Source organism: Gymnodraco acuticeps, unplaced genomic scaffold (genome assembly GCF_902827175.1).
Source record: "Gymnodraco acuticeps unplaced genomic scaffold, fGymAcu1.1, whole genome shotgun sequence".
NCBI classification, from domain to species: domain Eukaryota; kingdom Metazoa; phylum Chordata; class Actinopteri; order Perciformes; family Bathydraconidae; genus Gymnodraco; species Gymnodraco acuticeps.
In genome coordinates this window covers 1,301,789-1,319,946 of record NW_022990838.1, presented here as the reverse complement: position 1 = coordinate 1,319,946, position 18,158 = coordinate 1,301,789, and the positions used below count along the sequence as shown (strand labels likewise).

General features: G+C 39.2%; 1 protein-coding gene across 1 annotated transcript in view; it reads right to left on the bottom strand.

The window, feature by feature from the left end:
• Positions 1-2,450: 2,450 nt before the first annotated feature.
• LOC117557278 (scavenger receptor cysteine-rich domain-containing group B protein) overlaps positions 2,451-18,158 on the bottom strand; it is a 41,825-nt gene continuing 26,117 nt past the window's right edge. Inside the window, exons 2-12 of the mRNA XM_034233051.1 lie at positions 11,490-11,626; positions 10,125-10,157; positions 9,054-9,077; positions 7,384-7,686; positions 7,223-7,285; positions 5,216-5,530; positions 4,664-4,732; positions 4,073-4,141; positions 3,626-3,940; positions 3,023-3,103; positions 2,451-2,915 (exon numbers count right to left, since the gene is read on the bottom strand). Of these exons, the coding sequence (XP_034088942.1) occupies positions 2,599-2,915; positions 3,023-3,103; positions 3,626-3,940; positions 4,073-4,141; positions 4,664-4,732; positions 5,216-5,530; positions 7,223-7,285; positions 7,384-7,686; positions 9,054-9,077; positions 10,125-10,157; positions 11,490-11,604 (1,704 nt within the window). The 5' untranslated portion in view covers positions 11,605-11,626 and the 3' untranslated portion in view covers positions 2,451-2,598. The remainder of the gene's footprint in view (positions 2,916-3,022; positions 3,104-3,625; positions 3,941-4,072; positions 4,142-4,663; positions 4,733-5,215; positions 5,531-7,222; positions 7,286-7,383; positions 7,687-9,053; positions 9,078-10,124; positions 10,158-11,489; positions 11,627-18,158) is intronic.

Genomic DNA, 18,158 nt, shown 5'->3' with positions numbered 1-18,158 from the left:
CAGGCGTGAACATATTACTCCTGTACTCGCCTCTTTACACTGGCTACCAGTCCATTTTAGAATACAGTTTAAAATGTTGCTGTTCGCATACAAGGCCCTGAACGGTTTAGCCCCACCGTACCTGGCAGATCTTTTAAAACCATACACACCCACACCGTCACTGAGGTCTGCTGACAGACTCCTTCTGGTAGTCCCAAAATCGAGGCTAAAGCAGCGGGGAGACAGAGCCTTTGCTGTTGCAGCTCCAAAGTTATGGAACAAATTACCCCTCCAGGTTAGACTTGCTCCAACTCTGCCTGTTTTTAAATCTCGCTTAAAAATCCACTTATTTTCCTTGGCTTTTACTGTACTGACCAGGTGACACTTGTGCTGTAAAATGTGGTTTTTATTTATTTATTTTTTACCTTACTAGTGTTTTGTATTGTTTTTACGTCATATAGGAGAGTTTTTTCAGTCGGTGGCTTCTGATCTGGTTTCATTGTCTCGTATTACATTTGTTTCATGTCCTGTCTGTTTTTATGTATTTTTGCTATGTTTTTGTGTTGTTGATGTACAGCACTTTGTTCAACTCTGTTGTTTTTAAATGTGCTATATAAATAAAATGGATTGGATTGGATTGGATTCGTTTTTTATTTCACAGATCAATTTAACTTTTACTTTAAGAATATTAAAATAGTATTTCGTTTTTTCTCATGCAGTTTAAATTATTTGTAAAACCACCTTGTAACCATGAATATGCCATTTTGGGTGAGTGTAGTGATTATAGTTATGAAGCAGGCTCATAAAATGTGAGTCATTTTCTCTGTAGTTATCAGAACAAACTGTCGATGAAAAATCCTTTTAGCTCCTTCTCTGTTTACCCAATTCCTTTTAGGTGTAAACATATATATTTATTGCTGAGGCAAAATGGCATCTTAAAATATTGTATCTAACGATATTTTGTTTAAGAATTAATTGAACTTTTCTTCAATTCACTAATAAGACCAAAGTTACTTTTGTAATCAAAGTGTATACAAATGTCTAACTACAGGTAATTTATATATATATTTGTATGTTCTTATGAATGTCTCGAACTGAAGCTATGATAGTCAAAACTAAAATTTGGTAACATTTTAGAGTTGTTCAATTCCTACAGTATGTAGATAAACTGAATCTATGTAGATAAACTGAATCTATATTAAAAAGGAATTGTACATTTAATATGCTCTCAGATCATTCTGACTGTGATTACTCAGAATAAGCAATTAGAATAATTATATAGCCACATTTTTAACAATGTTATGGCATTAAAGGGAGGTATTCACACATTTTACTGTTAGATTTGTTTTATTATAGAGAGCATTTAAAGATTAAAGTGAGAAATTACAGCTTTCCCCTTAGGAATTATTATTAATAAATAGTTTATTTAATTAACTTTAGCATACCTGGTCAGTCTATTAGTTCTCTGTGGCCAGTGTAAGCTAACTTTTCAGCAATACCGTTGTCGCACTTCGGAGTCAATTTGCTGACTTCATTCTGTAGGCCTACTGTTGTCACTATTACACTGTTATTATTACATGTGGCCACAGAGTTAGATGGGTTAGCTACGCACTGTTATTATTACATGTGGCCACAGAGTTAGCTAGGTTAGCTACGCATTGTTATTTTTACATGTGGCCACAGAGTTAGATGGGTTAGCTACGCACTGTTATAATATTATTACATGTGGCCAGAGTTAGATGGGTTAGCTACGCACTGTTGTTATTATTACACGTGGCCACAGAGTTTGCACTGTTAGTATTCTTTCGTCCAAATTGGGTGATTCAACTAGCTTTAGTTATTTATATAAAACATTTCTTATTTCGTTTGAGCTCATTGCATTGCATTTAGCATCCCCAAAAATCCTTTCCCTTGAAAACATTTAAATGGTGGTATTGTCATATTTGTGTGCGCAGTTAAAGAAGAATACACAATGGAAGTAAATGTTGAGGCAATGACAAATGCAGATAACGGTTCAAAGACCTCTGTTTTTAGTTCAAAAATATATTAAATACCAACAAATAAGAACATGTATTTTACCACATGTAGTTACATTTATTCATATTTGGGTTAACATAACACAAGTTTCACATATATATATATATATGATGCATTTCACAAGATACAACACCTTTATTTATGTAAGTGTCTGTTATCTTGCAATGTTGTGGTATGTCGAATATCATTTGTTCCATTTAGGTTTCTGTTTGGTATATCATACATATTTGCAAAAAGATTGGAGCTGAAGCCCATGTGTCTCATCATCCAAACTGCACTTCCTCCAGTATTCCTTACCTAACTTAACAAATAATCACATGTACATTACATTTTGGGTTTCTCAAAAAAAAAACTGTGTACATTGTTTTTTATATCATATATTTATTTATAAAGTGCTTAATAGGCATATATAGTTTATAGTATGTCATCATATATTGTCATATCAGTTTTTTTGTATGTGGTTGGTGGTGGAGTACTCCTTCAGCATTGTGAAAGCTGTTATTTACATAATGTATACAAGTCCCAGGTTCAGTACGCCCACTTCCTACCCATGGTGGAGATGGAAGTGTGGTTCTGCTCAAATCACGACAGTGAGCAGGTGACGCCAGCATCTTCAGAGTGGTCACAGTTGTGCACGTTCCAGGATATATGGGAGCACTCCTGCAGGGTTTCCTCCTCACCGCTGCACTTGAGATTGTCCAGCAGAATCTTTCCTGTGCCGGGCCCGAAAAAAGCTTCTCCCCGAGCAGCTGTGGCTTCCCCACAGCCCACATGGCGACATACAACCTGAGCGTCAGGGATGTCCCAAGCATCATCGCACACTGTGCCCCATTCAGAATTTGAGTAAATCTCTATGCGACCCTCACACCGGTGCTGGCCTCCCACCAGTCGCAGCATTCCTGCAAAAACAAAATTAGAATCACAATAATTCATTATTATCTGTATTATAAACCCAGGATAGAGAAATGGGCTGATTTTGTGGTGGCAGAAGATATATTTAACCTACCTTCAGATGGTTCTGATGTGGTGGCAGGTATCTTCTCTGTTGCTCTAAACTCACGTCCATTTCCAAAGTAAAAATCAGAAGCTAATGGAGGCAGAGGAAAGCAGAGTGAGGACACTAGGTGTTGGCTTAGGCATACTCTGGGAAATATCAGGTCACAAATGTAATACAAATGTTCCTTTAAGGCAACAGACATGCACTTTGCAGCAACTTTGAAGCAGATTAAAAACTGCTCGCTTTAAACATATATAATCAAATGTTCTAAACAACCGAAAACCAGGTATGTGCTCTCTAAGTAAAAGTGCCTCTTTCTGTGCTTTCATTCAGCTTAGAAAGGAGTACAATTTGGCCTGAATGCAGGCGGTGACCTTGATGTGCCTTGACTCATCCTCTGTATTTTTTATGCTCTCTGGGCTGTCTCCTCCTCAGAGTACTACAGTCATGAATTGCAATTGGACAGCTCAGCAGGGCGAGCACAGATGACCCGATACAAAGGAAGTATGAGCTTTTAAGCGGAGTTGATGACTTAAAGGGGTAGTTCAGTGTGCCTAAATTGAGCCTGCTTTAGCCCTATATGGTGTAAGAGAGGTCATGTCAGGTTCTTACGTGCACAGATAACTCCAGCATCCTCATGATGGCGACAGTTATGCTGACCCCAGCCCAGGTGGAAGCACTGGGACAGCTCCTGTTCCGAGCCACTACATTCCACATTGTCCAGCAGGATGAGACCAGAACCGAAGCCAAAGTGAGACTGTGTCATGGCCCCCATAGCTGTGCCACAGCCTACCTGCCTGCACGCCACGTTAGCGTTGAACATGTCCCAGTCATCATCACACACCGTCCCCCACATATTTTTGTATTGGACCTCTACACGACCCTCACAGCTATGGTTACCATTGACCAGACGAATGGTTGGTTTGCCTGCATAGTGATAAATAGACAGGTACATCCTTGCAGTTTATTTTCTGATAATTGCAAAACAAGGTATAATATCATCTGCTCAGTCCAATGTTAAAACACACTGTATTTGTGTTTAAAGTTTAATATTGTTACCTTTTGTCAGGGCAGTTGTGGTGACAGTTTTTGTAGTGGGAGCATTGGTGACTGGAATGCTTTCTGTTGCTGGAGGAAAAATGTAATAAATGTTACAGTTGTTGCGATCATGGTAATGTTAGTCCACCACCCTGATTTTTGGTACTGAGGTGGAATACATTTAAAGACCAGGTGGAAGAAATGACTCCCCCTGTTGGTCATTTGTCAGAAGAGCATATTTCATTTTTACTGTGTGGAGGAGAAATCCTCAAAATACATAATTATCTATGGAGTCACAGGAGTGCACCTTAAAAAGTAATCTGTACAAGAAAGAAAAAAATACAAAATAAATACATCTGGAAACATAGAGTAATACATAAAATAGATAAAGGAATGTGTACAAATAGAAATAGTTTTAGCAAAATCAATAAAAAGAACAAGATAAATAAATAATTTTAAAAATATAATAAATCAATGAAAATTGTTCATTTATATTATAAATACATACAGACATAAATAAATAAACTATTTTATTTATTTCTCTATTTCCACAAAAGCAGTGTGTGCTTGTTTGCGTACATATAAACAGTACTGTGTACTAAGTGTCTTTACCTTCACTGGTGTATGTTACCCAGAGCCCTCTCTGGTTTTCTGTTACCAAAGGAGGTACAGTGCTGGTACCTGGAGTTAATATAAAAGTAAAATGAAATATTATTGTACAACTTCCATTTTAAATACTACTATTTATTACTACTAATTCTGCTAATACAAATGCTTTAAATCAGATTTGATGTGATTTGTACAAAAGCATAAAGTCCTGCATTCTTATGTAACATGAGCATTGTTTGGATATGTTTTTAAAAATAATTTGCATCCGTCCAACTTGTGTTAAAGGAATATTTGTCCCATAAAATGAGAATGTGTATATCATAACCTGATTTCTTCAGAATAAAAAAACTGAGTGATGGATGACTGGATAAATGAGACTTGCATTGTACTGTAAATGTTTACAAATTCATTAATCATTTATAAAAAATAAAAAAAGTATTTTTAAAGTTTTCTTCAAGAATACAAGGTAACACAGAGTGAGTTATTGATACCAATGGTCATTTTGTTGGTAACATGTTCCTTTAAATGCATGTTCCATGATAGAGAGAAGTGTACCAGTGCAGGTGACTCCAGCGTCCTCATGATGACCGCAGTTGTGTTTGCCCCAGGGCAGGCTTTTGCATCTAGTCAGGTCTGGTTCAGAGCCGTAGCAGTTGACGTTGTCCAGGAGAATCCGACCCGTTCCGTAGCCAAAGTAAGAGTTAGTGTGTGTGTGGACGGCATTGCCACAGCCTAACTGGTGACACACCACCACGGCATTCTCTAAGCTCCATTCGTCATCACACACTGTCCCCCAGTCTCCCTGGTAGAAGACCTCCACCCGGCCCTGGCAGGAGTTGTATCCATCCAACAGACGGATGGTGCCATCACCTAAACCAAGATGGAGAGGGGGCGATTGATAGGGACTGGATACATCTTCTCGATACAGATTTTTAGTCTCTGTTGTATTTTATTAGAATTTATATTATTGTCAAATAAAATAGATGCAGGGATTTGAGCATGTTGTGTAGAGGACAGAGGGAACGACCAACAGACATTGATACAGGGAAAGGATAAGGGTGTTGGCCTATAGTCCAGTGCTTCTCAAAGTGTGGTCCGCGGATCACTGGTGGTCCGTGAGCGCCCCCTAGTGGTCCGTGAGTATATTGGTAACATTTCACATTTGAAATAAGTTAATTAATTTAAGTTGTCCGCACTCTCGAGGGAATATCTCGCCCAGCGCAACACCTTCATCACACATGTGGCCACTTGTTTGTACCATTTTCAGGCGATTTGTAATCTGTTCTAGAAAAATGATGTGTTTTTTTATATTTGTGGAGTTAGGTGGTCCGCGAGTGTTTTTTTATTGGTTAAGTGGTCCTTGGTATGAAAAAGTTTGAGAAACACTGGCCTATACAAAACATATTGTGGCTTGTGAAGTAGGAGAGTTAAGGTGAACGGGACTACAGCACACAGATGTTGTCATTTAATGCCTCGGCCCAGACAAAAACGCACCTAAGCAGAGACAATAGATATTCTCGTGTGTCTATCATTTTCAAAATGTGCTTCCCTGAAAGAAAGCTATGAGTAGGGATGGCCTCACTTCACTCCCTGTGGGTTTCAGATACGTCACATGTTAACACAATTTGGTTCAAGTCTCTCAATATACTCTTGGGAATTAAAGTTAAAAACAAGCAACAAAGACAAACCCAGCAAACAAAAAGGACGGCATGGGATTTAAGAGGCCTTTGAGCGGTAGTGTTTCTGATTTTGAACATAGACGGGGAAAAAAGTCTTCTATGGTTGTGGGTTTCGATCCCAGGCCCTGCAGTCAACATGTGGATGTATCTTTGGGCAAGATACTTAACCCTGAGTTGCTCCAGATGGCATGGCCACTGTCCATATTTGGAGGAGGGGGGCAACTCATTTCAAACATTTGTGGCTACTGAAGATGAATATGCCAAATGCAGGTGTGGTTTGTGTTATTCAGTCAAATGCTTTGATCTTCCATGAACTCATTTTTTGTACACCAGCAGATATGGAGAAACATTAACATTAATTTGGAAGTTTATTACTGGCAACCTAAAGAATTAAGTCCAATGTTCCCTCTAAACTGGTTTCCCACTGAGTGCTACCTTTTTTTCATTTGAGCTTTTTCACTGAAAATTGTTGCCTGCTGCATCCAAAAAAATTACGATATCAGAGTGATCGAAAACAGTTAAGTTGCAGGCAGTAAAACCAAAACAGCAACATACATACAGGTAGTTATATGATACAATCTAAGTAAAAAACAACAACATTATATTGCGGGTTTAAATTGTTAAAGGGATAGGATATCAGCAGTCAAAGTCCACTATGACTTCTGTTTTTAATAATTTGCTAGTTTTGCTGTTGTTTCACTGCCTTGGGTTGTCCTTTTACACATCTTGTTGTTACAAGTATTCATTTCTCAAATAGGCCCTTGTCAAATATCTTACATTCATCATATTTGTGTCTGGGTTTTAGCCGTTTGTCTTGATGTCTTTAAAAAAGAAAAGTTGGCAGAAGAACAGTCTCATTAAGATAAAAGCAGGGGGTACTTACGTAAACCGTGGTTTTCCCGGGGCGGTGTTGTGTGAAAACCCTTTGCCGCCACCACTGACGGTTCTAGTAGCAAAATGAAAAGGAAGAAGGAATATTAATAAGTTTGTCCTCTATTCTTATCAGGGTTATGCATATAGAGATGATTCCCAAAAAAGCTTTACCTCTGCAGGTAACACCCACGTCTTCATAGTGGTAACAGTTGTGGACGCCCCAGGCCGGAGCGGGGCACTCGCTGAGGCTTCGTTCATTTCCTCTGCAATCTACATTATCGAGCAGGATGGGCCCTGTGCCTTGTCCAAACTTAGAGCTGCTGCCCACCGCCACAGCCACTCCACAGTTTAGCTGCCGACACACCACGTTGGCATCCACCATGTCCCATTCATCGTCACACACTGTGCCCCATGAGTTGTTGTAGAATACCTCCACTCTACCCTCACACCTGTTCAGTCCGTTCACCAGTTGTACTGATAAGGAAATATAAGGACACAATGTCTATCAATTGACCATTCACCATCAGTGTTTAAAAACAACTTCTCCCACTGTCTTAGAGCCAGATGAGGATGTTGAGGTTGGTTTGGTAAGAACGATGATGTCATGTCCCTGGGGGCAGCGGTCAATATTTCTTGGTTTCTGGTGTAGCTAACAGATATCCAGGCCTTCTCTTTCCCTATTGTCTGTTAGACAATAACCAATAGTTGTCTGGATTCAAGCCAATGCGTTCCAACTGTTCAGCTTTATACAACCAAAGGCCACTCAGATTTGATTGGTCAATACTACTTGGACAACAAACGGAGTACATATCAAAACCAGAACGCTGCCGATACCAAATACTAGAATGGCTGTAGTCGTTTGTCTTCTGTAATACAAAATATCATCATAAAAAAAAAGTCAGCATCCCTAAACATGGGTTAAAAGGGGCCTGATACACCTACAAGGAATATCAAAAGGTTAGAAAACTGTCAAAGGAACAATAATTTCACGGGAAGACTAGGGTTAGAGGAATGTGAGAATGTGGTTAGGGAAATTGTCAAATATCTGGAACAAACTACCAGAAACCTGCAGGTCCGCTGCAACTCTTATTACTTTTAAATCTTTAAAACTTTTTTTGCTGCTACTTTTAATTGAACTATTCAAATCTTACACTGCACTGTAACTTTTATTCATGTACCTGTGTGATTCATGTTTTATTATCTTTGCTTTTTAATGTTTCTAATGTGTTTTATGCTCTTAATGTCTTTCATTTTTGTAAAGCACTTTGAATTGCCTTGTGTTAAAAAGTGCTATATAAATAAACTTGCCTTGCCTTACAAGTTGGTTCAAAAAAGTGTTATCTATTCAAAGGTAGCTTACTGCAACAAAACATACAGATTCTGTTTTAATATGCACTTATCTGTACATAAATATTGTTATTGTGCCATTTCACTGAGAAATCTGAGGCCTATTATTTAGTCTGAAGGACATTTTAAATATGTCTTTGGAAAAAAAGGTATGAGAAGCCAGTCTTCCATAGCTTTAATGTAATGACAGTTAATAGCAAAAAGTATAATCCTAACAAATTAAGGCACGTAATAAGGAACATGAGTCAACTTGGATAAGAAAGACGTGGATGCAGAAGGGTGGGACATTAGATAAGATAAGAGGGGATTAGGGGAATGGAGAGCTGTGAAAGTGACCTTGTTTGAAAATCCCCAGGCACTGATCTAGCTTCTGTACTCTGTCACCGACACAAAGCCAGTCACTGGTTTTCATACAGAGGTCCCGAATGCAGACATGTCTTACTGAACATTAGTGTCAGGAAAGGTGTGAAATCAGATGTCTTGCTCATTCTTACCTTGGTACTGCATCGACACATCGGCTGGAACAGGAGGGAGGAGAGGATATGAAGGGAAACAGAGAGAGAATACAGTCAAATTATTTGTTGAAAGAAGGCTTTTGGCCTTCCATACAAATGGGGTGATTTTTATAAAAACACTTTCATAGAGTGTTTTAAACCGTCATTCACTGCCAACCCCTCACTCCTCTTAACTCGTTGTTAGGGGGCGCAAGTGAACAAGAACTGCTTCAGTAGCAAAATACATTTCTGGCAATTGGCGAGGCGAATGACAAGCTTCACCTCGGCTGTTGTAGGTCACTTTTTGGTCTTTGTTGTGGCACAAAAACTGATACGTAGAAAAAGTTTGGTTTATTTTGAAGCATCTGCAAATTATTTCCATCACTAGGCATGATCCAAGATGAATAAGTTCTTGTTTTTAATAACTCTCTACCTCAGGAGGGACATTTAAGTAAGATTCAGCTCTTTGGAAGGGGAGAAGGAGACACACCAGGTGGAGTTCTGCACTCAGTTGGCTGCTATAAAGGCCGTCAACAACTATAAAGTAAGATAAAATATTAAACTACTCTTGTCTGTGATTGGGGAAGTACAACGTCTAATCACATTACTCCCTCTACCTAAAAGCACATTAATGTAATGCTTTTACAACAATTAAAACAGGATGTAGATATTTTTTTTGCGTATCACGGAGGGATGTTGATTTACCCAACAAATATCACAGATTTACTCAAGAGTCCCACTGGAAGATGTTTCTGGACCTTTTATTAAGAACATCCTTACGCCTGAAGACAAATATCTCCGATTTCAATAACTGACAATGACACAAGAGGGATTTTTCTACCCTTCACACCCAATGTAGGTCGATTCACAGGCTTCTCCCGTTAGTTTGTGGCATTAAACACATACATATGAATGTAGTAAAACTACCTATTTTAGCTTCAAGGGCTTGTAACAAATCTGTTTACGGCTTCAAGAATGGCTTGAATTGCAGGTTATGTGGTTTATATTTCAGGGAACAGTTATTGTTCTTAAGATCATCATGATAATGTAATTAACTTAAATATTACTTACTGTTTACAGCTCGTCTGTTTATTTTCAAGTCTCCTGAAATTTGAATACAAAAAACTGTTAGTATGGTGCATTTGGATATCATTGGCTTGGACACAAAGCAGTAAGTTGGTAACAACACATTTGAGCAAATATCTCTCTCCTGTTCCCTCCCATTTGTTGATCCAGTGAGTGGAATTGATCGTGGCTCACTTCAAACAACTTCAGGGCTTTTAGCCAGCTATCACTTGTTAACAAAGGGGAGGCAGACTTTTAGTAACTCAACTACAGGGAGTTAAATTGCGGGAACACTCGCTTCTGGAGCATTAATCACGCCTAAAACATGCGTTTCAGCACTGACACACTAGAAACCAACTCATGTGTCATATTTTGTTTCAGTTTATGGCATTTACTAACTTTACCCTGTAACAACTTATATTATGTAGCATTTCAAAGAACGTGAGCAGCAAAATATTGATGGGCCTAATTTAAAACTTTAGATTGAAAAGGCCATCATATTAAAAGTTGAAATATTAAGGACATAGGTATTTGTTTAATGTTACACTAAAAGACAATGACTTTAGATAATGCTTGGGAATCAGTTTCAATCTTCACACAACCAACCTCTGGTCCTGTGCCAGTGAATGAAAATGTACCCCTGTAGGAAAGGATATACTTCATAAATCTTTTTTTTTTACTTCAAACAAACTTTCAAGGCCTATTTTTCCATATACATTTCACATTGTTACATTTAACAATGGTGCACTACAATATTGTTGAAGAACCATCCATCCTTTAAATAATGTTGTTCGTGAAAATGCACAGCCTTGAGTTACCTCCATCATGAGGTAATGCTTTTGTTTTGTTTTAGTTTTTTTGTCATTATGATTCTTTTTTTAAATGACCCAATTTCCATAACATTTGGTGGAAGACTGTGGCATGAACCAAGGACCACCCATTTACATTTTGGTAACTACACACATTATTTTCTTCACTTTTGTTAACATTGAGAGATAGAGCATTTTGGCCCTTGGGCCTTTCAAGTTAAAACTGTATTTTAGGGGCTCTGTAAGGAAGTGGCAGATTTTCTCCGGTTGTGTATTTTCAAATTCTAGCGCACTCGAGCTGGTTTCTCCGAAATTACCTACCCCACCTTTAATTGGAGAGTTATCATGTAAATAGATTATAACGTTATTTAGAACCTATCTGTAGGTGTAGCACATCGCTTCTAACCATCTACTTTAGAATACTGATAATGACTGGCAATTTAATCATCCAATGCTGTGTGTTCCCTGATCACACAACATGAGATGACCGGTAGAATCCTACGGTCAGGCAGCTTGGAACAAGTGGCCTTGACCTGACCCCCAACCCAACTCACACACTCACCGTGTCGCAGAACACTAACGGCCACCAAGACGAGGGATCCCAGCAGGGACACCAGGAGCCAGACGGCCGGGTTCCAGCACCTACACTCGTTCTCCATCACACGCTGGCCTCGCATGGCTGCCTCACTGACCAGCCGCCTGCAACACACACATGTACACAGTCTCATCAAGCTTCCCAAAGTCCTGCTCTGCGAGTAAAAACACTTCATAATTATGGTTGACTGAAGTTTGGTAGACAGATTTGTACTACTACAAAACAATCACTACATGTTGTACTGGTTCAAAGTAGCCTAATTATAGTATTGGATTGTTTTCTCTGGTGTAGCCCGCAACTGTTGTTATCGTGTTGTAGGTATTGATGGTAGTTGGAGGTCAGGCTTGGAAAGCCTGTAGCTCAAAAATAAATCGTTTTTAGAGAATATGTGATGCACATATCACATGAGAGCGCTGTTAAGAAAGTTATTTTGGCACACAAACACTTATCAGAGCAAACAGAAACCCCAGTCTCCCAGACATGGACATATGCCATCGAAAAGTTCTGCTGTTGCCAATAACACACCAGGAACAGGGAGTAGAGTTACTTTGCTGTTTTGTAAGCACAAAATGGCCGCCGTGCTTCGACCTGGCAGCAGGTAACAGGCCGCAACAAGATAATCGAGGTAACGTTTTTTACACTGATGGTTAGAACGGTGAGGGCTTCATTTCAAAGCTACCAAGCATCATCAACAGCTGGGGAATGCTTGACAGATGTAGACACCTGGCTCGAGGTTTGCGATAATCAAGGGACTTTCCCTCAGACAGAACATTGGGATTCACTGATGAGAATCAAGCTAGATAGTGCTGTGGAAAGACACTGAACAGATATGATAATACTCCCATAACATTCAAATACTTCTATATTATGAAATGCGGACATTGGAATGATTGAATTTCAATTTGAACATATTATTTTAGAGCACATTTCCCAGAAATTAGTAGAGTGGAGTAGTGTGATTAGAAGCATGCTGTCATTAGAAGACTGCAGTGTGTGAGTCCACCTTGGGTTGTTTGTCTCTTCGCTGATGCAGAATTCCCCCTGACCTTACACAGGAATGTGTATTAGGGGATGATGAGGGGAGAATTTGATATTGGCCCCTCGAGATAGTGGACATTCCGAGCCCAGGGGGCACAAAAAGACATTTCTGCTTTCTGTGGTCCCCATCGTCAGACATAAACGCTGCTTCCTGCAATCTGTCACTAGAACCCTCCAAAACGCTTAGGCACCTGATGACACTGCAGGGGCGCCTCTCGTCTCCTTGGAGAGCTGGAGGCAGGGGTAGTAGTGGGGTGGGGGATAGAAGCTTGTGAACCTACATTTAACTCACAACCTTTGTATGATCATTAGTGACCAAAAAACACTTGACGGCAGCCACAGAATCTCCAGACTCTGCCGTCTCAATCCAGGTCCAGTCCATTTTATTTGCACTGTAGTATTGTCTGAAGAGGTGCAGCACAGAAGGCCAGAGGCCCACAGAGAGATCATTGTGCGTCCAATTGGGAGGTGGGGATTTTAACACCAGCACAGCACTCAAGAACCACAACTGTCTCATTTGCAGACTGTACCAACAAACCCTTCGAAACTCTGGGACAAATAGCTCAGTTATGAGGGATGAAAAATTATCTAGTCCCCAATGTTATGTTTTTCAATACTCCATTCATAGTAGGATGTAGCACAGATCCGCTGGGGAATAATGTTGCCTTTTGTGTCTGCTCTGCTTCCCCTCCCTTCTCACTTCCCTGTGCTGAGAAACAGCTGAAAGATCCAGGCCCCACAAAAATACCCCATAATGGCTGAGATAAACCGCAGAATAATACTGTCAGTCTCTCACTGAGATAATTATATGACCGATTAACAGAGAACCATGTGCATGGCTACCATTGCCTTTAATGAGCAATATATTTTAATCTAGTAATTTTTATTTGGTAGAACTTGAGTATATATGACAAAAGAAATACCTCATTTTGAAATTACCAATGTCCTTACGAAAAATAGATAGGCTTAAAGGGTAATAACTTATCAAATCTGAACATGTACAACTTTATAGGATTTAAATTCAAATATCTGCCTTCAATAAAACTGTACAGTATGAACATTTTAATTATCTCTATGTTTTCACATTATAATAAATGTGCAAATATTGCAAAAACAGTGTAAATGTTATAGAAAAGCTAGATTTAATCACATGCGATATGTCACAGAGCCATGTTCAAATAATCATCATAATCATCTCAAGCAAAGAGAACTTAGTATTTCATTTAAAATAAATACATACCTGTTGTGAAAGTATTCTTCTCACCGACAATGGAATAAAAATATTTAAAGCAATTATTTCCTTCCCAAAAAAAGGTTAAAAAATGTGTCCTCAGGGCTCAGATAGCAAGCAGTTTCATTCCACAAGTTACACCAAAAACACAGAAAATTTGTTTGGAAATGCAGACAGGAAACTCAGAATATCCAGCGCTACTTTTTTCTTAACCATGCATGACTATAAGTACCTGGCCGTGTGACTGACAGAGATTATTTAAAAAGCTAAAAAATACCAGAGCATTGTATGTTGATATTTTTAACGCCCCGTACCTGTCTATGTTTAAAAGAAACAGGAGTGGCTAAAAAAAGTACAAAGACAATGAAAGCTAACCCTTCACTGGTACCCCTGCATCTCCAGTTTCAGGTAGCGCTCACCGAAGGTGCGGTCCTGCTCATCTCTGTACACTCACAGAGGGAGAGCAGCATGTGGCTCAGCATGTGTGTGCATAGGACTCTCCCACCCAGAAGTATTCTAAAGCAAGAGAGGGTTTTGAAGGTTTGAAGGTCTTCTTGTAGTCCCACAGAAAAGTGATGACAAAAGACAAATAATGTTGGATGAACCACAGTGGAATTAAAAGACATCTTGGCTGAGTTCTTAATAAAACAACCCTTGTTACATAACATCATGCTCGGATTACATTAGAACTGTTAAAAGTTCCGACTGCACTTCAAAAAATCATCAGCTGAATGATAAACTGTCTGTAAGGGAGACGCTACAGGTCAACAGGGTAACAATTTTAACATATCACAATGACACTTTCCCAGTTGATTACACATTGCGACTATTTTCTATTACATTTTCAAAAATACTAGAAAAAGTATTCAACAACAGACTGGACACATTCATAGAAAAGCACAAATTAATCACGGACAGTCAATACGGATTCAGATCAACATCACTGGCAATTATGGAATCAATTGAGGATATCACAGATGCCCTTGAACACAACAAATATGCAGTAGGGATTTGTATAGATATAAAAAAAAGCTTTTGACACAATCAACCATGACATCCTACTACATAAATTAGAAAGGTATGGTATCAGGTGTATAGTTTTAGACTGGATTAAAAGCTATTTAAGCAAGAGGCAGCAGTATGTGAAGTTGGGAAATTACTGTTCTTCATGATTGGACATTGCTTGTGGTGTCCCCCAGGGGTCAGTGTTTGGTCCTAAACTGTTTATACTGTACATCTATGACATCTGTAAAATATCCAATATACTGAGGCTAGTTTTATTTGCTGATGATACAAATATATTCTGTTCTGGGGAGAATTTAGAACAGCTAGTGGAGAACATAGAAAATGAAATGCACAAATTAAAAACATGGTTTGACAAAAATACACTATCATTAAACTTGAGTAAAACAAACGTAATGCTGTTCGGTAAACATAGAACAAAAATACGCAAATAAAATAGATGGGTTTGAAATTGAAAGAGTCCATGAAATTACATTTCTTGGGGTAATAATAGATGACACAATAAGTTGGAAATTATACATAAAACATGTACAATCAAAGCTGTCAAAAAGCATTTCCATACTAAACAAAGTAAAACAAGTCCTAGATCAGAAATCACTTCACATTCTCTACTGTTCACTAGTCTTACCAGTGGCGGCCGGCCCTTAGGGGCGCTCGGGGCGCCGCCCCCCCTCTTCTCACATCAAAAATAAAAAGCGCCCAGACGAGAGTGCAGCAAGTGCAGCAGAAGCCAACTGTTGCTATCTTTAAACTATGCTGCCGAAACATAATTTCAGCCTATCAGCGTCGTGAAATCTGATGGTCACAGGGCACTCTGTAAATTGTTTGGAACTGTATCCAAGGAGACAAAACAGGAAGCTGTCATACACTCTGGAAGCTATCATTAGCAGCTAATATGAGAACTCCGTTTTTGACATAAAAATGGAATTATGGATTATCAATAATTTTTTCAAAGTGACAGACACATTGGATTAACCTATGGATTAACTTTCAGCCGGGTTTTTTCTCGTTTTTATCAGAATAACAGCAAAAGGTGAGCATATCTCCGTGTTTTGCTACCTAAAGCTACGTTGTGTGATGTCTGTATTTACTTCCCCTGTCGCGAGTTCTGATCGCTCAGTGATGATACTTATATTTCTAGAATCTGTGGAATCTCAGCTTGTTAGCTAAGCTTGTTTGTGCATATCCGAAAAGTATATCGATTGATTTATACCTAGAGTGCGTTAGCATTTTTTTCTTGTGAGACTTGTGTTTTGTTTCGGTAAACATGGTTCATATCATCAGTTAGCTGAGTTTCTTCCCGTTAAATGAGTAGGACACATGAATAATTTATTACATTTTAAGAAGCCCTGAGACACAGTTTCGTGAGAATAAAAACGGGGGGGGGGGGGGGGGAAGCCCCTTAACAGGTTAAATGGGTATTAAATCATTTTAAGTCATTTTGAGTGTTCCCAAAGCCCGGTGTTCTGCAGTTTGTGTGGGCCTACTGTTGCACAGTTTATACTGTAGAAACTATGTCCAGGACAAGTTGTTCGGAAGTTTTGGAAGATTCATAGCTAACCACACTGAAGATTATGGCGGTATTGATCAGTCTTCTCATATTTTTAAGCCTCAAATTGTCCGAGTGGATCTGACTTTAATTACATTTGAGTTGAGTGTTTCGTCAACTTAATGTGTTACTTAAAATAATACGTCTGCATATGTGACAATGTAAGTGTTGCACGGCCAGATACGGCTCGAGAAGCTGACTCAGATAAGGAAATATTGTGATATTATATGATCGATGATCTGATTGATGATGTGATATCAGTGTGATATGAATGATAAGTGCGACACGTCGGGGTCTTCTCTGCATACGGCAGTTTAAACTGTATTTCCTTTATCCTGTAATATGACTTTATAGATTTAAACTCGGCACACTGAGCTCTGATTGGTCAGCAGGCGGTGCTTTCACTGAGTTGATCTCTTTTCTATAGATGCCGGACGCGGGCAGCGTCAGGTAAAAAAAGTTATTTAGCCTTCCCAAACCTGAGCCTCACGCGCCGCCTATGCCAGAAGTCATAATTGAATGGGTCTTTTCTCAAAAACAAATTCATTTCCACAGCCCCACCTAAAACAAATTCCACCAGCCGCCACTGAGTCTTACCATATCTGAATTACTGTGCTGAAATCTGGGGCAATAACTACAACATTTCAATACATTCAGTATCTATTTTACAAAAAAAAGCCATACGAATCATTCACAATGCCAAATATGTTGATCACACTAACACATTATTCCTGCACTCAAAATTGTTAAATGGACAGAGCTTATATGAGTTCTCCACAGAGAGATAAACGATGACAACAACTATAAAACAGAGCCTAAATACACACAGACTAATCAAGCCAACAAGACACAGGTGAGGGGGGAGGAGACAACACAGGGCACCAGGTGAACACAATCACCAACAATGAAGCTATACAATCCGTAACGGAGGCCGAGATCTATGGGCCCAGAGATCACCTCCATTACAACAGCCCTGGTAGAATTCCAAACGGCACAAATCATGTTTAATTAAGGCAAAAAATAACGTTTTACCAGGAAACATCCAAAAAGTATTCACTTAACGAGTGGGGGGGTATAGTTCAAGGAGACCATTTCAATTCGAAATTCATAGGGTCCGTACAACCAGAAGAACATTTTGTATCTCAGCCTGTGGAGTGAGACTATGGAACAGTGTGAATGTGGAGCTAAAGCGATGTCCAGACATAAACCAGTTCAAGAGGAAATACAGAGAAATTATTTTCTCTAGGTACAGGGATGGGGAGGGTGTTTGACTGTATCTATCTATTACATTACATTACATTGCATTTAGCTGACGCTTTTATCCAAAGCGACTTACAATAAATACGTTCGACCAACAAAATACAAACTTGAAGAAAACAGAATCATATAAGTACATCAGGTTTCATAGAGCAAAAACATTTCAAGTGCTACTCAACTGGCTTTAGATAAGCCAGTCCTTTATTAGTATATAAGTGCTTTGTTAATAGTTCTATCGCTCGAAGTGGAGTCGAAAGAGATGAGTTTTCAGTCTGCGCCGGAAGGTGTGTAAGCTTTCTGCTGTCCTGATGTCAATGGGGAGCTCATTCCACCATTTTGGAGCCAGGATAGCAAACCCACGTGTTTTTGCTGATGGGAACTTGGGTCCCCCTCGCAGTGAGGGTGCAGCGAGCTGTTTGGCTGATGCAGAGCGGAGTGCACGTGCTGGGGTGTACGGTTTAACCATGTCCTGGATGTAAGAAGGGCCAGATCCATTCACAGCATGGTACGCAAGTACCATTGTCTTGAAGTGGATTCT